Below are 17,432 nucleotides of genomic sequence, written 5' to 3' on the forward strand. Positions count from 1 at the left end.
TCAAATCATAACATGGCAAACTGCAGCCCAACAGGCAACAACAGCTGTCAGTGTGTCAGTGTGCTGACTTGACTATGACTTGCCCCAAACTGCATGTGATTATCATAAAGTGGGCATGTCTGTAAAGGGGAGACTCGTGGGTACCCAGAGAACCCATTTACATTCACATATCTTGAGGTCAGAGGTCAAGGGACTGCTTTGAAAAAGGCCATGCCAGTTTTTCCTCGCCAAAATTTAGAGCAAATTTGGATAATTATTTAGCCTCCTTTGCGACAAAGCTAGTATGACATGATTGGTACCAATGCATTCCTTAATGAGCATATAGAGGGATGAAAAAGAAGATGAAAATAACATTTACTGCCAAGCACGCCAGAAATTGCGTCCATGCAAAAAGGTGGACCTCACAAGTGACCAAAAAAACAGTGATCCCCACAACTGACAAAAACAAGAATGTGTGTCTTTGTATAAGGAGAAAAAAGAGATTTAGTTGTTTATTTGTGCGGTATATGTTTTTAAAGCCAGTACTGTACATACAACAGATTAGAGAACTGTTACATCAAACAAATACATTATGACATAATGTAGGCTGAAGCTAACAGCACTAACTACATTGCACTTCATTTCCTCAGAAGAAAATATGAAGTAATCTTTAAGTTTCCTGCAAGAATCTACGCAACCTGTTATACACAAAGATGCATATTACACGCTAAAGACATGTAAATATTAGATTTCATATTAGTGTACTAGAATTTTACAATACAACCAGACCAGTTCATACTGTGTATACGTTAGATGTTGATGTAGCACAGCGTAAAACATGCAAACAAAATTAACTGAAGGACTAAATACATCTGAACAGCAAAGTACACATTTCTTCATCAGCTTTGCTAAAACAAGTGTGTGGAAAACATCTATGAGTGTACATCTTCCAGCAGAGTGTACATTTCTAACAGAGCTGAGTACTATCAGAACCAGCAGTTAGGATAGTAGTGGAGCGGATAACATCCATTTTTCAATCAAATTGTGCAAATAGTGATACAAGCACCAAATTTGGCACGATGATTGCCAAGGGGACACTTAGCAAATATAAACAATTGGCCACTTGAAAATCCAAGATAGCGGCCATTTTTCCAAATGGCTGCCAAATTGACCTGCTGATAATGATTTATCTCATAGAAATTCATCTACTTGATCGATTTGAGTGATCATGGTGTCAAATTACACTCACCGGCCACTTTATTAGGCACACCTGTTCAATTGCTTGTTAACACAAATAGCTAATCAGCCAATCACATGGCAGCAACTCAATGCATTACGTCATCTAGACGTGGTGAAGACGACTTGCTGAAGTTCAAACCGAGCATCAGAATGGGGAAGAAAGGGGATTTAAGTGACTTTGAACGTGGCATGGTTGTTGGTGCCAGACGGGCTGGTCTGAGTATTTTAAAAACTGCTGCTCTACTGGGATTTTCACGCACAACCATCTCTAAGGTTTACAGAGAATGGTCCGAACAAGAGAACATATCCAGTGAGCGGCAGTTGTGTGGACGGAAATGCCTTGTTGATGTCAGAGGTCAGAGGAGAATGGGCAGAGTGGTTCGAGATATTAGAAATGTAACAGTAACTCAAATAACCACTCGTTACAACCAAGGTATGCAGAATACCATCTCTGAACGCACAACACGTCCAACCTTGAAGCAGATGGGCTACAGCAGCAGAAGACCACCCGGTACTAGCAAGGTGTACCTAATAAAGTGGCCGGTGAGTGTATATGTTTTCTGGCATGCTGGATCTAATTTTGATAGTTTTAACAATTTTTGCAAAACAATGTTTTTCATAAGGAAATGCATGTACTTTGTCAATTTGAATGTGTGATGTAGAGTTATGTTTTTCTTGAATGCTGGATCTAATTTTTACAGCTTTAACATCCTCCAATAAGTTTATTCTTACTTTCTCGCTGTCCGCTGAGTCTTAGCTTTGTGTTTTTTGCGGCTTGAGAGTCCACAGTTCCAGTTCTAGCACCTGGCGTTGGACATGGAGCTTGTCATATTCCTGCTTATCCGGTCTTTCAGGGAAGGAAACTTTGGACTACTGATCCCCTACTCGACCAAGTAGATGAATTTCTCGGCAGGTCAATTTGCCGGCCATTGTGAAAAATGGCCGCCATCTTTGATTTTCAAGTGGCCAATCATTCATATTTGCTAAGCATCCCCTCGGGAATCATCATGCCAAATTTGGTGCTTGTATCACTATTTGCATGATTTATCCACTATCTGCTCCACTAGAGGTCCAGGTGGGAGCGGGTGTCCGGTGTGTGTGAAAGTTACTGACAGTGTTGTTGACAATGATGCAACTGAATGCAACGAAAGCATTACCAATGTTGGCATGTGACTTTGATTGCAATGCTTGGATCATATGAGCATTAAATGCACTAGAAAATGGCACCAAGCTACAGGTGTGGACACAGACAACGGGTAGGGTCAGCCTTTCTTAAATGAACGGAAAGGTTTCCTGCGTTGAAATTCAGTATGTTGAAGACGTAGTGCTTTGAAGTTTCAATCTTACGTCACTTTGGTAAGTACCAAATCTAGACCTGGTTTATATGTATCACACATTTGAGTTTTACAGGTCTTCAAGCCTTAGGCGTTATGCACCATTAGGCCGAAAGAGGCCTGTGTCCCTCTTCATTAACTTTTTTTATTGAACGAAATGGGGGAGTAAACAGAACAGTAAAGAGAAAATAGAGAGAAGCTCCAGGATTTACTGTGACTGACTAGCGAGTTAGCTCACCAGCTACAGCAGCTCATCAACTAGCCCTGCGAGTATAATCACTACTGTACATCTAAAAGCTTCTAAAGCCAAATATTAGAGCCAAATATTTTGCAAAAATGGATGGATGGATGGATCACTTTCTGGTATGACCAGGCCATTATGGTGTTTAGTCAATACATGTATTACGTGAGACAGAACAGTGGGATGATTGTAGCAGTAAAACACATTCGCCTTTCCCACCAGCAAACACATTTGTCGCCAAATCAACCAGGACTGAAATCTTAATAATTACTACTGGATAATACACAAAAGCCGAGTAGGTGGGAGTGGGGAGAGCTTTTGGCAGTGTCAGAGTACACAGCTGTGCTATTTTCTGCAAACAGTACATACTAGTGCAAACCCGGTACATAAACGCAGAAAAAAAGTTTGGAAATTTGTGTTTGGAGGATTATTTCTCTGTTGTTACAATGCCAATTTGCATTGTATTTTACATCATTGGAAAGTCTGTTTATTTACCTTCACAATGATGTCCAACTTGTAAGTCCGATGCATTTGTGGGATGAGCAGCAAAGCTGCTCCTGACGGTGTATTAAATGAATAAGGTGTAAAATTGCCAATATGTCTTGTTTGTTCCTTGTTACTGATGGAGAGTTCAATTATCCAATCCACCAAACAACTCACAACAAGAGTCAATACCAACAGGAGAATACACTGTTTACCATTGGTAGAGCATTTTGGCAAATTTTTCTTGGGCGCTACCCACACAATCAGCTGTGCTGCTCATCCCATAAATGCATGATCCTTACAAGTTGGACATCATTGTGAAGGTAAATAAACAGGCTTTCCAACGATGTGAAATACAATGCCAATTAGCATTGTAACAACAGAGAAATAATCCACCAAACACAAATTTCCAAACTTTTTTTCTGAGTTTATTAAGCTAAATTAAGACGGGAGAAAAGAAGGAACATTTAATGATAATTAGCTGTGGGTATAGCTAATAACAAAGCAAACAGTTACTCATGTTTTCATTATGTCGCAATGATGACCTCTATGCATTGTTCCATTTTACAAAGATAATAATTAAAAACACACTGACCACTGTTATATAGAAAATAAAGAAAACTCTGTTGACTATTTTAGCAACTCCAGTCCAGTAGCCGGGCTTCTCCTCTTCCTTCCTGTTGCAGAGGAGCAGCGACAGCGTTCTCTCCATCTCCCTCAGCTCATCTGAGAGCTTCTCCAAGGCATGATACTCCTCCATCAGTTTACTGCTGTTGCCCTGCAAACAAAATGGTTTAGTTAAACTGGTTTATATAAGTATGGATTGTAATATTATCAGCTGATATATTTGAGATTCAGCATTTTGTGTCCATTGTGATTAAATTGCAACCGAATGCTAACCTCTTTGGCCACAGGCAGCAGCTCAGATGGAGTTTCACCAGTAGACACATCGTAGATACACGCACATTGAGTCCAATCGTGCACCTCTGAAAGGAACGTTTTTCACAAATTTAAAATAATACGATTAAAAAGCATGTATAAATTAGAAATGAATAACTAAAAGACATAATATTAACAGCTTTTTTGCCAATTCATTCCTAAGTATGTGTATAAAGTCCATTATTAGGGATGCACCAATACCGATACTGGATCGGATATCGGGCCGATACTGACTCAAATAGCTGGATCGGATATCGGTGAAAATGGGGCCGATCTATTCAATTAAATTCTATGTTTATATACTATATACATGATATATTTAACTTTTAATTCCTGTTTAAGTTTTGACCAATTTGTTGCTACAATAAAACGTTTTACCCTTGAATTGTAATTCCTGTTAATTTTGAAGATATTTTACCAAGTTTCTGGTGTACGATTTATTATTTCAATATTAAATAACAATTCAGTACATTTATATCTACGTATTTATTTGTAACATTTTGTTTTACAAAGTAAGGAAAGCAATGTTTAAGTCAAGCCTGATGTTGCCTTACTCATGAATGAATGATCCCAGTCACTTCCACACAGTGAGGCATACAGCTTATTAATTAAAACACCGGTATCGAATCGGTGCTCGTTATCGGACGATAACCAAAGCCCAGGAATCACTATCGCTATTGGGACTGAAAAAGACGGATCGGTGCATCCCTAATCATTATTAAACAGGTTTTTCGAACAAGCGTCGGGTCAGATTGTCGACCACGGGGTTTTGTTTACACCCTATGTCTCGCGCGTGCGTTAGACTCCTTGGTCCGTGTTTCAAGACGGGTCGGGTGGGTTGCCGACATCGCTGCAGACCCCTGGTGCCTTTTACGTGGGCCGAGCCCCAATCTGTCTGCACCGGGAGCAGAGGGCCGTCCCCGGCGGGGAGAGAGGGCGCAGCAAGCCCTTTGTCCATTGTGTGGCGAGGTCCGGGCGGGGAGCGCTGTAAAGCTGCGCCCGCAAGCCACCTTCGACCCGAGCCTTTCCAAGCCGATGTACAGCCGGTCGCGGCGCACCGACTCGTATGCGGGACTCCCCAGCCTGCTGTGTGTCGCTCTCACCCTCCAGCTGGCTGTTAACGAGGGTCTTTTGCACAGAGAAGTACTTGTATCGGTACTCGGTATCGGTACTCGGTATCAGCGAGTACCCAAATGTAAGTACTTGTCGTTGTACTCGGTCTGAAAAAAAGTGGTATCAGTGCATCCCTACCTCTTATACTCTTCAACCTACAGTAAACAAGTTAAAGGTTTTGTAATTGTTTTAATCAGCTCTACAACAGTTACACGTGGAAGATATTGGTAGTAAAACTGTTTTGTAACAACTAATCTCTACATAAGGTCTATTAAATTATTCTTAACTAGGCTAATTTTGAACTTTTGAACAACTGGAGCAACTGGCTCCCGGTCTTACCTCCGTGACAGTTGTTGAAGTTGGCCTTGCCCCGTTTGTTACAGTCCTCTCTCTGGCTTCGGTCTTTATCGGCCTCGTTGTCTTGGGATGCTCGGGAGTCTTTCTCCATCAGATGCATCACGACTATCGTCTCCAGGAGGCTCAGCAGCATCAGAGCAAAAATCCCAATGCAGTAGACCGCTGGGAGGGGCAGGCAGCATCGTTAATGTAGACAAATAACTTACTCATTGACTCAGTCCAATAAAGGAAGGACTCAAGAGATCATTTACCTATAAGAGGAATCCTGTTTGAAGAAGAGGGCAGAATTTCATTCAGAATAAGCTGCAACACGGTGACAGCAAGCAGCACAGTGACCTTGAAGCTGAGCTTCTCGCCCCCGTTGTCTGAGATCAGGAAGGAGGCCAAGTCCAGACACAAGAAGAACAGGACGGGTACCAAGAAGTTGACAATGTAGAGGATAGACCGCCTCTTCATGGTAATCTGTGAAATTATGTTTGTGTCAGATGGTTGATGTTCTTACTTCTGCACATCTGAGAAAGGCAGCTTGAAATACTATGTAGTACACAGCCTGTAACGACAAGGTAATCTGCACTAATGACCTCATGTCTCCCGGGTGTAAAAGAAGCAATACAGTCAATAAGTAACAGTGCAAGAGTAAGAAGTATTACACTCGAATAAGGACAGAAATAGGAAATAACTAATAAAAGAAAGAAGGAAATGCAAATAAGTATCTAAATCTGTACTTAAATAAAGTGCTTTCTACCCGTGGACATCTGTATTACGTACAGTGTAAACGATGATGTCTTGGCCGACCAGATCACTGGCGTTGTAGGCGGTAACCATCATGTTGATGAACAGCCACTCATACTGGGTCCGCATCACCTCACGAGACCACTCGGTGGCCTCTGAAGAGTTGTCGCTTGGCTGGAGCCGAATGTCCCTTGCTGAGGTGGGAGATAAAAGAACTGTAAGGTTATTTCAGGTGAGATAACAAGACGGAAATGGATGATAAGTGGTGGAATCTGGTGGTGTGTTGGGGGGGAGACAGTAAGCCAGTGTAAGTTTGATTCATAGCCAAGCCAGTAGGTTGCAAAAAGCAGTCTGATTGTACAGAAGTCTACGAGAAAATGAGCCTACTTCTCACTTGATTTATTACCTCAGTAAACATTGTAAACATGAGTTTATGGTCTCAATCACTAGTTTCAAGTCTTCTTCAATACAGCATGATGTTCATTTAGTAGATTATGGTCCCATTTAGAGTCAAATAGACCATAAAGCAGGGGATGCTTTAGGGCGGGGCTACCTTGTTATTGACATGTCGCTACCACAGCGTCGTCCGGTCTGGGAGTTGTCCGTGTTTTTAAAACTTTAACCCTTTCACAGTGTGTTTTCAGTTCATGACAGTTAATTATAACCTTTTTGGTCGCCTGTTGTGCTTAGCTGAACCATCTCGTGTCACTTTTGGTTGAAAAAAAACATGACAATGGCCAAATACCAAGATGGCAACGGAAAAAATGCCGAACTTGAAAACCGAAAACCGTAGTCCACAAACCAATGGGTGACGTCACATTGTCTACGTCCACTTCTTATTTACAGTCTATGGTGTCAACGCGGTAACACACATTTAGCAAAGCTATTTCTGCTCACCGCCACCCCCGCTCTCTATCGCAGTAAATGAAAAGACAGCGTAAATACGATAGAGAGAATAGAGAATGAAAGAATGTAAACATTTTAAAGCACGATACATCCGTTTAGCTTTGCGGTGATGATATCAATGGGAAAAATCCAACGGAAAACTATAAATCAAAACCTACCTTGATGTTAACACTGTCACACAGCAGTTCTTTTATTCATCAACCCACAACATTAGTTCCCTCTCACTTTGTGCACCAAACTGACTCTTAAACCGCCTCCAACTTGTGCAAAATGCTGCTGCTCGCTTCCAGACGTGAACACATCACCCCCGTACTTTACTCGCTCCATTGGCTTCCAGTTCGCTTTAGAATCGATTTTAAGCCCTTGATGTTTGTTTTTAAAGCCATTAACGGCCTCGCCCCACCTTATTTGTCCGAGATTTTAACTCTCTGCGAGCATAACAGGGCATTGCGGTCATCGGGTCAACTTTTTTTAGAAGTCCCTAGGTCGAGGTATAACCTCTCACTGACCTAGTACTTTTTAAATCTAAGCTCAAGACTTTTTTATTTAGATTGGGCTTTAATACCTCGTAGCCCGGTGACATTTTTCCTGGGCTTTTTATGCACCTTTTTATGGTTTTATGATATATATGAATATGTTTTTATTCCTGTTATTTCTTGATGTTAATGTAAAGCACTTTGGGTACCTTTTGGTTATTGTAAAGGGCTATACAAATACATTTTGATTGATTGATTGATTGATTGATTAAACGCGCTTGTAAACATGCTCTCACCGGTGTGTATGACAGACTTGAAGGAGAGGTTGCAGCTCTGTATGTCGAAGGGGAAATTGTAAGTGTGCATCCTGCAGGTGCTGACCAGCACCTGGTCGTTCTGGACTTCAACATCACCTTTATCATTGATGGTGAGATAAGGACTCGGAGGGGCTTTGTCCTTCTCTGTCCTGTATGAAAACACACAGCGACAAGTGAGCATAAAAAAAACACACATGATGGCAATTTCTTCAGGACGCTTTAAAAACTAGAGATGCACTGATATCGATCCAATACCAGTGCTCTTTTCTTATTTTTCCCAAATTCAAAATCTGTATGCCTCACTATGTGGAAATATTTATTTATGTAAGGCAACTTGAGGCCGGGTATTGCTTTTTGATGCGGACTCAGTTTAAAAGCTAGAGTGAAGGTTTTAGTAAGTTTACCATGTTATGATTTTAGCATATTTTTTATGCTAAATGCAGTACCTGTGAGGGCTTCTGGACAATATTTGTCATCGTTTTGTGTTGTTAATTGATTTCCAATAATAAATATATACATACATTTACGCAAAGCATATTTGTCCACTCCCATGTTGATAAGAGTATTAAATACTTGACAAATCTCCCTTTAAGGTACATTTTGAACAGATAAAAAATGTGCGATTAATCGTATTTAATCATGGACAATCGTGTCCATTAATCGTGATTAAGTATTTTAATTGACAGCCCTAATTTTTTTGTTTTATGTATTATGTTTCTTTATCGAACCACACGTACCCAACGTTTTCTTCAGTGGAGTGGAAGCTTGAGCCGAGTTTTCTTTTTATTGATATACCAACTTTTCTACCTCAGCAAAGAGTAAAAACTATATTTTGTAATAATTCAACTTTTTTTTTTTCTTTGCTTCCACTCAGGTTTGTTTGTTCACAAACTGAAAATATGAATTAAAAACAGGTGGATGGAAACAAACGTTAAAATGCTGCAGCACCTAACGATGGAGGGGCACTTTTAATAAATGTCAAGTAGTGCTTTGGCAACCAAATGCTTCAGTTATTGAGTCATTTATAAACAATAACACATTGTCCTACCACTCGTTACTCTAATGAGAGTATGTGGAATTGTGAAAAACAACAAGGCACTCTGAAAATGGATGTAAGTGAGGAAAAATTGGGAAATATGATACTGATGTTCATTTTCGTAATTTTGCTTTTCCATTAGAATCTGAGAGTCATTATGTCTGTCTAGACATCAGAATTAATTTGTCAATTAAAAAATCAATATTTGCACTGCACTGTGTGTGTGTGTGTGTGTGTGTGTGTGTGTGCGTGTGTGTGTGCGTGTGTGTGTGTGTGTGTGTGTGTAAATACATTCACACTTACATTTCCTCAATAGTGAGATCTGGTTTCCACAAAACTTCAGCAGGAAGAGAAATATTATCAATTCCACAAAACTGATTTCGATCCCAGGAAATGTATTCATTGTGCCACCTCTGCAGCGGGAAACAAGTCAAAAACAGGAACATAAGGGGAACAAAGTGAGAGAAACACACACAAATTAAATGACCTCTGACAAAAACATATATATATATTTATATACCATTGAAGGCGAGACAGCCCAGGCAAAAACATTGTTTTTCATGCACTGGTCAATTCAGAGATTTTGGGCTATTTTGCTTCTTTCTTTTGTCTTCTTTCAGACTAGTGGAAAGAAAACATCTAAAATACACATTTAAGTGTTTATTTTACTACATTTTGTCTATTTGCATTTGTAGATTTCTCCTAAATTCAACCCAAGTTAGCATTAGATAATGCCTCATTTACATATTTAAACATAACATTTCAGAAAACTTGTAATACAAAAAATAACTGTCTTAATGTGAGTAATCAACTGGGGAAGTTTCATGGTGATATCTATTAGTTGAATTTGTTATCCTATTTACCTGTTGTGTTTTGCAAAATGTATGGAGTTTTACAGTATATATCTTTAAAGGCTGTTTTCTCAAAATGAGTTTTTTCTCAGACTCTGAGCCAGAAATCTCCACTTCAGCAGCACTTACATCCACCAAACTTTCCAGTTTCATTCCTATCTATATTCTGAAGGTTTTTACTGAGGGGTTTGTTCATATATCATTCATAACCTGATTTATACAACATTTTATTCCTAAAAACATGGCGAAAATGTATTTTTTATGGTTGTTGACAGTATTTTCTGATTTATGTAGTGATAAAAAAGAGATATTCTAAATTCCCTCTTTGACTCTAATATGTTAACAAAATGAAATAAGAATTTTGAACCTGGCTTTATCCAATATTCATATTACTGTTCTGGAAATGTATGCAAATTAGCACATATTTGATAAGATAATGCCTCATATGCATATATAAACATACATTTCTGAAAAACTTGTAATTAAAAAAATAATTGTCTTAATGTAAGTAAGCAACTGGGGAAGTTTCATGACGATATCTTTAAGTTAATTTTTTTACCCTATTCACCTGGGGTGTCTGTCCTTAAAGAAAAACATTTCCCAACAACAGTTCAGTCTCCATCATCGACTGACAGAACTCACCATGACAGTCCAAACATAAGGGATGAATTTCTGTTCTTTCTCAACCTGTAAAAAAAGAAATATGTCTAATATATCTAATTAATGGAATAGGAAAAACTCACAAGAGACTGCTGATATCAGACATTAATTAATCATTTCTTATCTGTTCAAAATGTATAAAAGGGAGATTTGTCAAGTATTTAATACTGTTATTAATATGGGAGTGGACAAATATGCTGCTTTATGCAAATGTATGTATATATTTATTATTGGAAATCAGTTAACGACACAAAACAATGACAGATATTGTCCAGAAACCCTCACAGGTACTGCATTTAGCATAAACAATATGCTCAAATCATAACTTGGCAAACTGCAGCCCAACAGGCAACAACAGCTGTCAGTGTGTCAGTGTGCTGACTTGACTATGACTTGCCCCAAACTGCATGTGATTATCATAAAGTCTGTAAAGGGGAGACTCGTGGGTACCCATAGAACCCATTTACATTCACATATCTTGAGGTCAGAGGTCAAGGGACCCCTTTGAAAAAGGCCATGCCATTTTTTCCTCGCCAAAATTAAGCTCAAGTTTGGAGCGTTATTTAACCTCCTTCTCTACAAGCTAGTATGACATGGTTGGTACCAATGGATTCATTAGGTTTTTCTAGTTTCATATGATACCAGTATTGTCACTCTAGCTTTAAAACACGACAGCTTTAAAGCACGCTACAACCTAAAAATCGCAAGTTGCGTTAACACGTTATCGCATTAAATTTGACAGCCCTAAATAAAACTGAAAGGAATATCAAAATGCTGACAAATAAAACCAATATAACACAATAATTATTATTAAAAAAATTCACAAATAAAGATTTAATCACTTACCACATCCAGAATGGCGTAGAGCAGTACTTCCAGGGATACCCGCGTGGGGCGTTTGTAGTGTTTAACGGGCCGCGTCATTGAGAACAACTCATTGTTCTTGGTCAGATTCAGGTGGTTTAAAACATCCTGATAACTGCAGTTACTCTCAGGGTACACCCCATCTGCAGTACAACAGAAACATCAAACATCATTCTCTACGACAGAAAGAAAACTCTTATTGATTAACTTTTCTTCTACAGTAGAACTTCTTTTGTTCGTCTGGACATCAGATTCACGGTATGTGCTTTAATTACGTAATTTAGAAGAATGGCCAAACATTAGTCTCTGTGGGTCGGAAACCATTACCTCCGACTGTGGTCGCTGAAAGGCCATTATGAGATGGCCGTTGGCAGAACTGCGGGACGTTTTATCTCATCAGTCCACTAATGATTTTTAAATGTGAGCATTATGCTGTAGTTTAAGTTTAATGGGGCTTTTACTGGTCCGAGATCAGTTTGCTATTTGTCGCCCAAATGCATGTTGTTCGAATTAAGGCACAATTTTCAGCTCAAATCTGGGTTTAAGAACGTTATTATGTTATGTTATTGTTAAAAGTTCTCCTAGAACTCTTTGTTTTGTTTCTTTAAATGTTCCTATAATAATCTTTTTAAACATTTTATTACAAAACAGATGACATTTTTTTTTACATCGATATGCTTCATTTTTCTTGGTTGTTATTTGTTGTTTTTACATTTTGGTATTACTCTGGAAATTCACAACAGGAAACACTTCAGACTGAATGCATTTTTTCTTAATTAATTCTTCATCTAACAGCTTAATCTCTGGAACAGTTTCCTTATTCAATTAAAAACTGCTACAGAAACATTTCAGTCGCTGCTGAAGACACACGTCTTCTCGTTGGCGTTTGTTTACGTTGAGTTTAACACATCGACTTTATCTTGTGCTGCAATTCTTTTACTACTATTATGTGCACATTATGTTTATTGTTTTCTTCTGTTTGTATTGTTTTCTGCTTTGTATTATTTTGTGCCTATTCAGCAATTTGTTCAACTGCAGTCGTTTTTAAATGTGCTAAATAAAAGTTTGACTTGACTGTACTGTAAATACCAAGCAGACACATGAACATTACAAAAACAACAACTGTGAATACTGCATAGCTTTCCACTTTTTTACCCTTTAAAATCTTTAAATTAACAACAAATAAGTTTAGGCTTTATCCACCTGAATGCATCATGCTGAACATAGCTTACCTGTGAGGAAGAGCAGAAAGAGGAAACCAGTAAGCATCATGACTGCAACACCTGCGAGAATCCAAAGTCAGTGAGACTGAGTCTGTACAGCTGACGTGTATCCTCATCCTCCCAGTACTCTCTGGTAATCTGACCAAATCTGTTACAGTAAAAAATACCGCTGCCTCATACTGGAAGAGGGCCGGGCAAACTGAATCATAGATCACTGATGTTTTTTTTTTAATAAACTCATTAGTCTGACAGCCAGACAGTGGTCACTCCCACAGCGGTCATCACATCATCCCTCAGTGGTCTTTTAGGGGAGGAACAAGAGGTGTGGAGCTGTAATGATGTTTAACAGTAAAAGTAAGTACAGTTACTGCAATTAATAAACATTTTGCACACAGATCCAGGCGGAAAATACATTCCAGTCAGTAACCTGAAACTCTTCTGTCTCATATTGTTGGTTATTATAATAAACTAAAACAAAAACATGCAGTGAAAAATATTTTTAGTAAACGGATTCTAAATAAAAACTATATCCTTTAAGAAAAACTAAACTGAAATTATTTTTCCAGGGTAAAAAACGTATTAAAATGAGCATAAATTCATTTCAGTTTTAGCTATAATATATCACTACCTAAAAAAAGGAGACAGCATGAATTTCCCTCAACTCTCGAGACATTGAACCACAGAAATTGAGCAGACTTGATATTCCAGCAGATGGCGTTATGCCACAATAGCTTCACTAAAGTAGCACAAAGATTAAACATTAAACATTATGGCTATTCCTACACTGTTCTCCAACCATGTATCTTATATGTACAGTATATAGCTACATACTTCTGAGACAATATACCTGGCCCTAACAAGAACAAACAAAAAAACGGAAACTAAATATATAAAAACTAAAACTTTCTGGAAAAACTGAAACTAATCTAAAACTAGCAAACACACTATGAAAACTATCTAAAACTAATCTAAAATTAAATTGAAAAGTCATTAAAATAAAAACTAATTGAGGGTTCTTATGCAATGGAAACGTTGTTCACTGCTCCAGTAAACAGAGACTTCAGCTAATGTTATTCTAGCAAGATTCAGTCAATAACATTCCATAGGGTTGATAAACTATAAAGATAAATACTAGTATACCAAACCATCTAGTAGATGTTGAGATATCTGAGAGGATAAGTGAAACATTTTACCTGCTGGTGGTGCTAGAGGATCATAGAAGTTATTAGGATTCATCCTCTGGGGAAAATGAATGTCTGTTCTGGCAATCCATCCGATAGTTGTGGAGATGTTTCAGTCTGGACCAAAGTGGTGGCCGAACGGACCGCTAGCATGTAAAAAAACATTCAATGTTGGGATAGGGAAAAAAAATCGATAGAGCATCGTATCGCGATATTTAGTGTGGAAATGTTGTACTGATGCACGGACATCAAGTATCGATCTTTTATTATATAAACTATCAACCTTTTATTAATCCGACGGCCTAAAACAATACACCTTTTTAACTTTGTTGGGTTGTTGTTTTAATAAACATAATGTTGCATTCAAAAAACATTTTTAATTCAACTTGACTCTCCTAAATTTCCCTCTGCTTAAACAGCCTGGGTTAAAACTTTTTAACAAAATAAGTAATTTATGTGCTTAACAAGACGTAACTAAGGAATGGGCCAATTAGCCTACTAATAAAATGATAAATAATCTAACAATTTAAACACCCATAAACTTAGAATGTTAGGAGATTATTAAATAAAAACAATGATATTGCTTTTAACAGTCCATAACACCCTCTTACTCTCTTTATTGGAAGAAATAATTATTATTTTAATACTTTTTTCATAATTTTAAATGCTCAAAGGGCCGGATTGAGTTTGTTAAGGGCTGGATTGGAGCCTATAAATTAATAAGAGTTAAACTGTTGAGAACCAGGCCAATCGCCTTCATCAGGACTTGATCACATATGATCAACGGTGGCATCTCCGTGGCAACATAAGCAAACAAACCAACAACAGTACCTCTGAGTCCAGGGCAGGATGTCGTTCAGGATGAGCAGCAGGACGGAGATGAAGAGCAGCTTCTCTCCTCGATGGTCTGCGATGAAGAGGGAGGCGAGGTCCAGACTGATGAAGGATGGGCCTCCTCTTCAAGGTGAACTAGGAACAACAGGTTCAAAGGTAAGATTAGATCGACCAACAGAAATTATGACATTTCTGAGGTTAGAAACTTACTCCAGGTGTCAGGCGTACAATTTTTTTTTAAATCTTCACTTACTAATTTGCTCTTGACGTCTTATCTACTTAATTTGTGTGCACAAATTCATAATTTGTAATTCATAAAACGTTATGTTCTGTTAATTTATTTAATTTAATTTTAAATCAAAATAGTTTAGTTGTGTTGTGTTGTTGAAATAAGAGCACAAATTCAGTAACTTCAGGACGATGAAGAAACGAGACCCCAAATGACGTAACACAAGAGCACAAATCACATAATTCTTAAAACTGAATTATTTAAAATTATGTTGTTAATTTATACACCCATTTTATTAATACAAGAGCACAAATTCAAGAGTATGAATTAAGTAATATGAGAACACAAATTATGTAAGCCTATTGCAAGAGCATGGATGAAGTCATTCATGAAACTAGTCTTGCATAGCCAGTAGGGATGTGCATTTCAAGCAAAATTACTAATATTCACTGGGAACTTCGTATTAATATTGTAGTGTTATACAAAGCATCAATGGCCTATTACATTTACTCATGATATCGTTAGGCTATATGAATTCATTTAGAATTTTTTATAAATCTAATTGCAGAGTCAAACAGGATAATGTCAACATAATCATGAAGTGTAATTTATATAGGATTTTCAAACTCAAGATTGCTTCAAAGTACAATGAAATACACAATCTATTAGTGAAAAACATGTTTGGATAACAGCAGACTAAGTGCACATGACTCCTTCGACACGTCTGGACCATTCGTAAAATTGTGTTCGTATCGTATTCAAAATTTGTGAAGTTCTCCTAAATCACTCGTACAAGCCACTTAAGAATTAATCAGATCATACGAGTGGTTGTTGCATGAGGCCCAATGCTCTAAAATTAGATGTTCAATCAGGTTCACTGCAAAGGCAATAGCATATTAGTCACATTATTTTCATTCACATCAAACCATTGAGTGCTTCTCCACTCATACATTCAGGTTTTTCCTTTAATTAGGCACCCATCTGTCTCTCTCCCTGTGCTGCATACGGTGTATATGAGCTGTCTATCATCAGCGATGGATAGTTGGAGGATTTCTCTCTCTCTGAAAGAAAAGAGGTAGTCAAAACAGTCACACTCACTCCCTTCCTCACCAGAGAGTATTGCAGATCCGATGGAGATGCTGCATCTCTGTGTGTCGAAGGGGAACTTGTGGACGTCCATCTGACAGATGCTGACCTCCTTCACGTCCTCTTCAGAAGTGATCGTCCCGTCGTAGGACACGTACTGTACATGTACGGACTCTGTCGTCCTTCTGTATCCTGAGAACACAAACAAACACAAAATCTTTTCATGGTTCATGTTTGTGGAGCCATTAAACCGCACCGCTATTTCACATTAATCATGACCTGAATGAAGCTCCTGTCATTACCTCAGGATAATGTGTTTGCTTATTATTGCTCTTAATAATAGTATAAAAGATGTTGTGTGTACTTTAATAAAAATGAGCACACCGTGAAATAATTTACCTTCTAAACAAACACAGTGTGTTCAGCATTAGCAGAGATCAAGGGATTCAATTACTTAACAGCTAGCTCGGGAAAAGCTAGACAGGAAGTCTAATATATAACCAGTTGTAAATCCACAGCTTATCTTTACATTCACATATTAAAGGGACTGTTTGTAACTTCTTACACGTATAAATCATTGCGGGTCGGTGTCCCATGCGTGCTCGCGTGTGGCTACGCTGTTCAGACGAGACTCCAACACAAACTACACGGAAGCACCAAAACCTCTTGGTTGTATCTAGTGAAGCCCGTCTGTTAAACAGTGTTGGCAGCGGTCGGAGGACGCGGGGGAGACCGTAGCTTTGGTCTCCAGGGCCGGAGCCTCTGCTGTACTCTGCCTGCTTGCCTTCACTCAGCTCGCTCCACCTCACGTGAATGCGCGCACACTACACACTGCAGAAGACTTCGTAGCTCTGAGAATATCTAGTGAATGTACAGTGGACGTTTGTGCAGAAATAAATGCTGCAGCTCCTCCAGACCAACAGAGGTTTGAAAAAGATAACAATATGCCAAAATGTTTCACTTTAATTATGACTAGTAACAATTGATATCTGAAATGTGAGTTTTTCCTAGTAAGAATTCTAATGCACATAGTACCAAAATGCTCATTCTAGATATAAAAGATGCAATTGTGAATATCTGACATTGAAAGCCAAATACACAAGAATGACAAAAGTGAGGATATCTGAAATGTTCTTTTTGACTAGGAAAAATTGAATTACAGATATCTGCAATACATATCCAGTCTAGCTATTAAATGTTAAAATGGAAACTTATATTTACTTTAAAGGCTATCTTATATTCCTAAAAATGTTGCTTTGAGTAGTACAATCAAAGTTGTAGATATCTTCAGATACAATTTCTCCTACTGAATGTTATTGTGGATATCTTTAATTACCATACTGACTAGTGAG

At 38.2% G+C, this 17,432-nt stretch overlaps 1 protein-coding gene and 1 long non-coding RNA gene across 2 annotated transcripts; one reads left to right on the top strand and one right to left on the bottom strand.

Moving 5' to 3' along the window:
• Nucleotides 1–3,607: 3,607 nt before the first annotated feature.
• Nucleotides 3,608–14,881, bottom strand: LOC119479780 (5-hydroxytryptamine receptor 3A-like). The gene is made up of 11 exons (XM_037755724.1): nt 14,763–14,881; nt 12,760–12,810; nt 11,510–11,670; nt 10,646–10,690; nt 9,456–9,565; nt 8,096–8,265; nt 6,454–6,611; nt 5,937–6,147; nt 5,668–5,847; nt 4,177–4,262; nt 3,608–4,054 (listed from the first exon to the last, which is right to left on the bottom strand). Exons 2-11 carry the CDS (start codon nt 12,797–12,799, stop codon nt 3,824–3,826), a joined length of 1,392 nt encoding a protein of 463 aa, XP_037611652.1. The 5' UTR covers nt 12,800–12,810; nt 14,763–14,881; the 3' UTR covers nt 3,608–3,823.
• LOC119479813 lies at nt 14,783–16,348 on the top strand. The gene is made up of 2 exons (XR_005204759.1): nt 14,783–14,921; nt 16,108–16,348. It is a non-coding gene; the product is annotated as an uncharacterized LOC119479813 (long non-coding RNA).
• The last annotated feature ends 1,084 nt before the right edge of the window (nt 16,349–17,432 follow it).

This window comes from Sebastes umbrosus, chromosome 20, assembly GCF_015220745.1.
Source record: "Sebastes umbrosus isolate fSebUmb1 chromosome 20, fSebUmb1.pri, whole genome shotgun sequence".
In the NCBI taxonomy this organism is placed as follows: Eukaryota; Metazoa; Chordata; class Actinopteri; order Perciformes; family Sebastidae; genus Sebastes; species Sebastes umbrosus.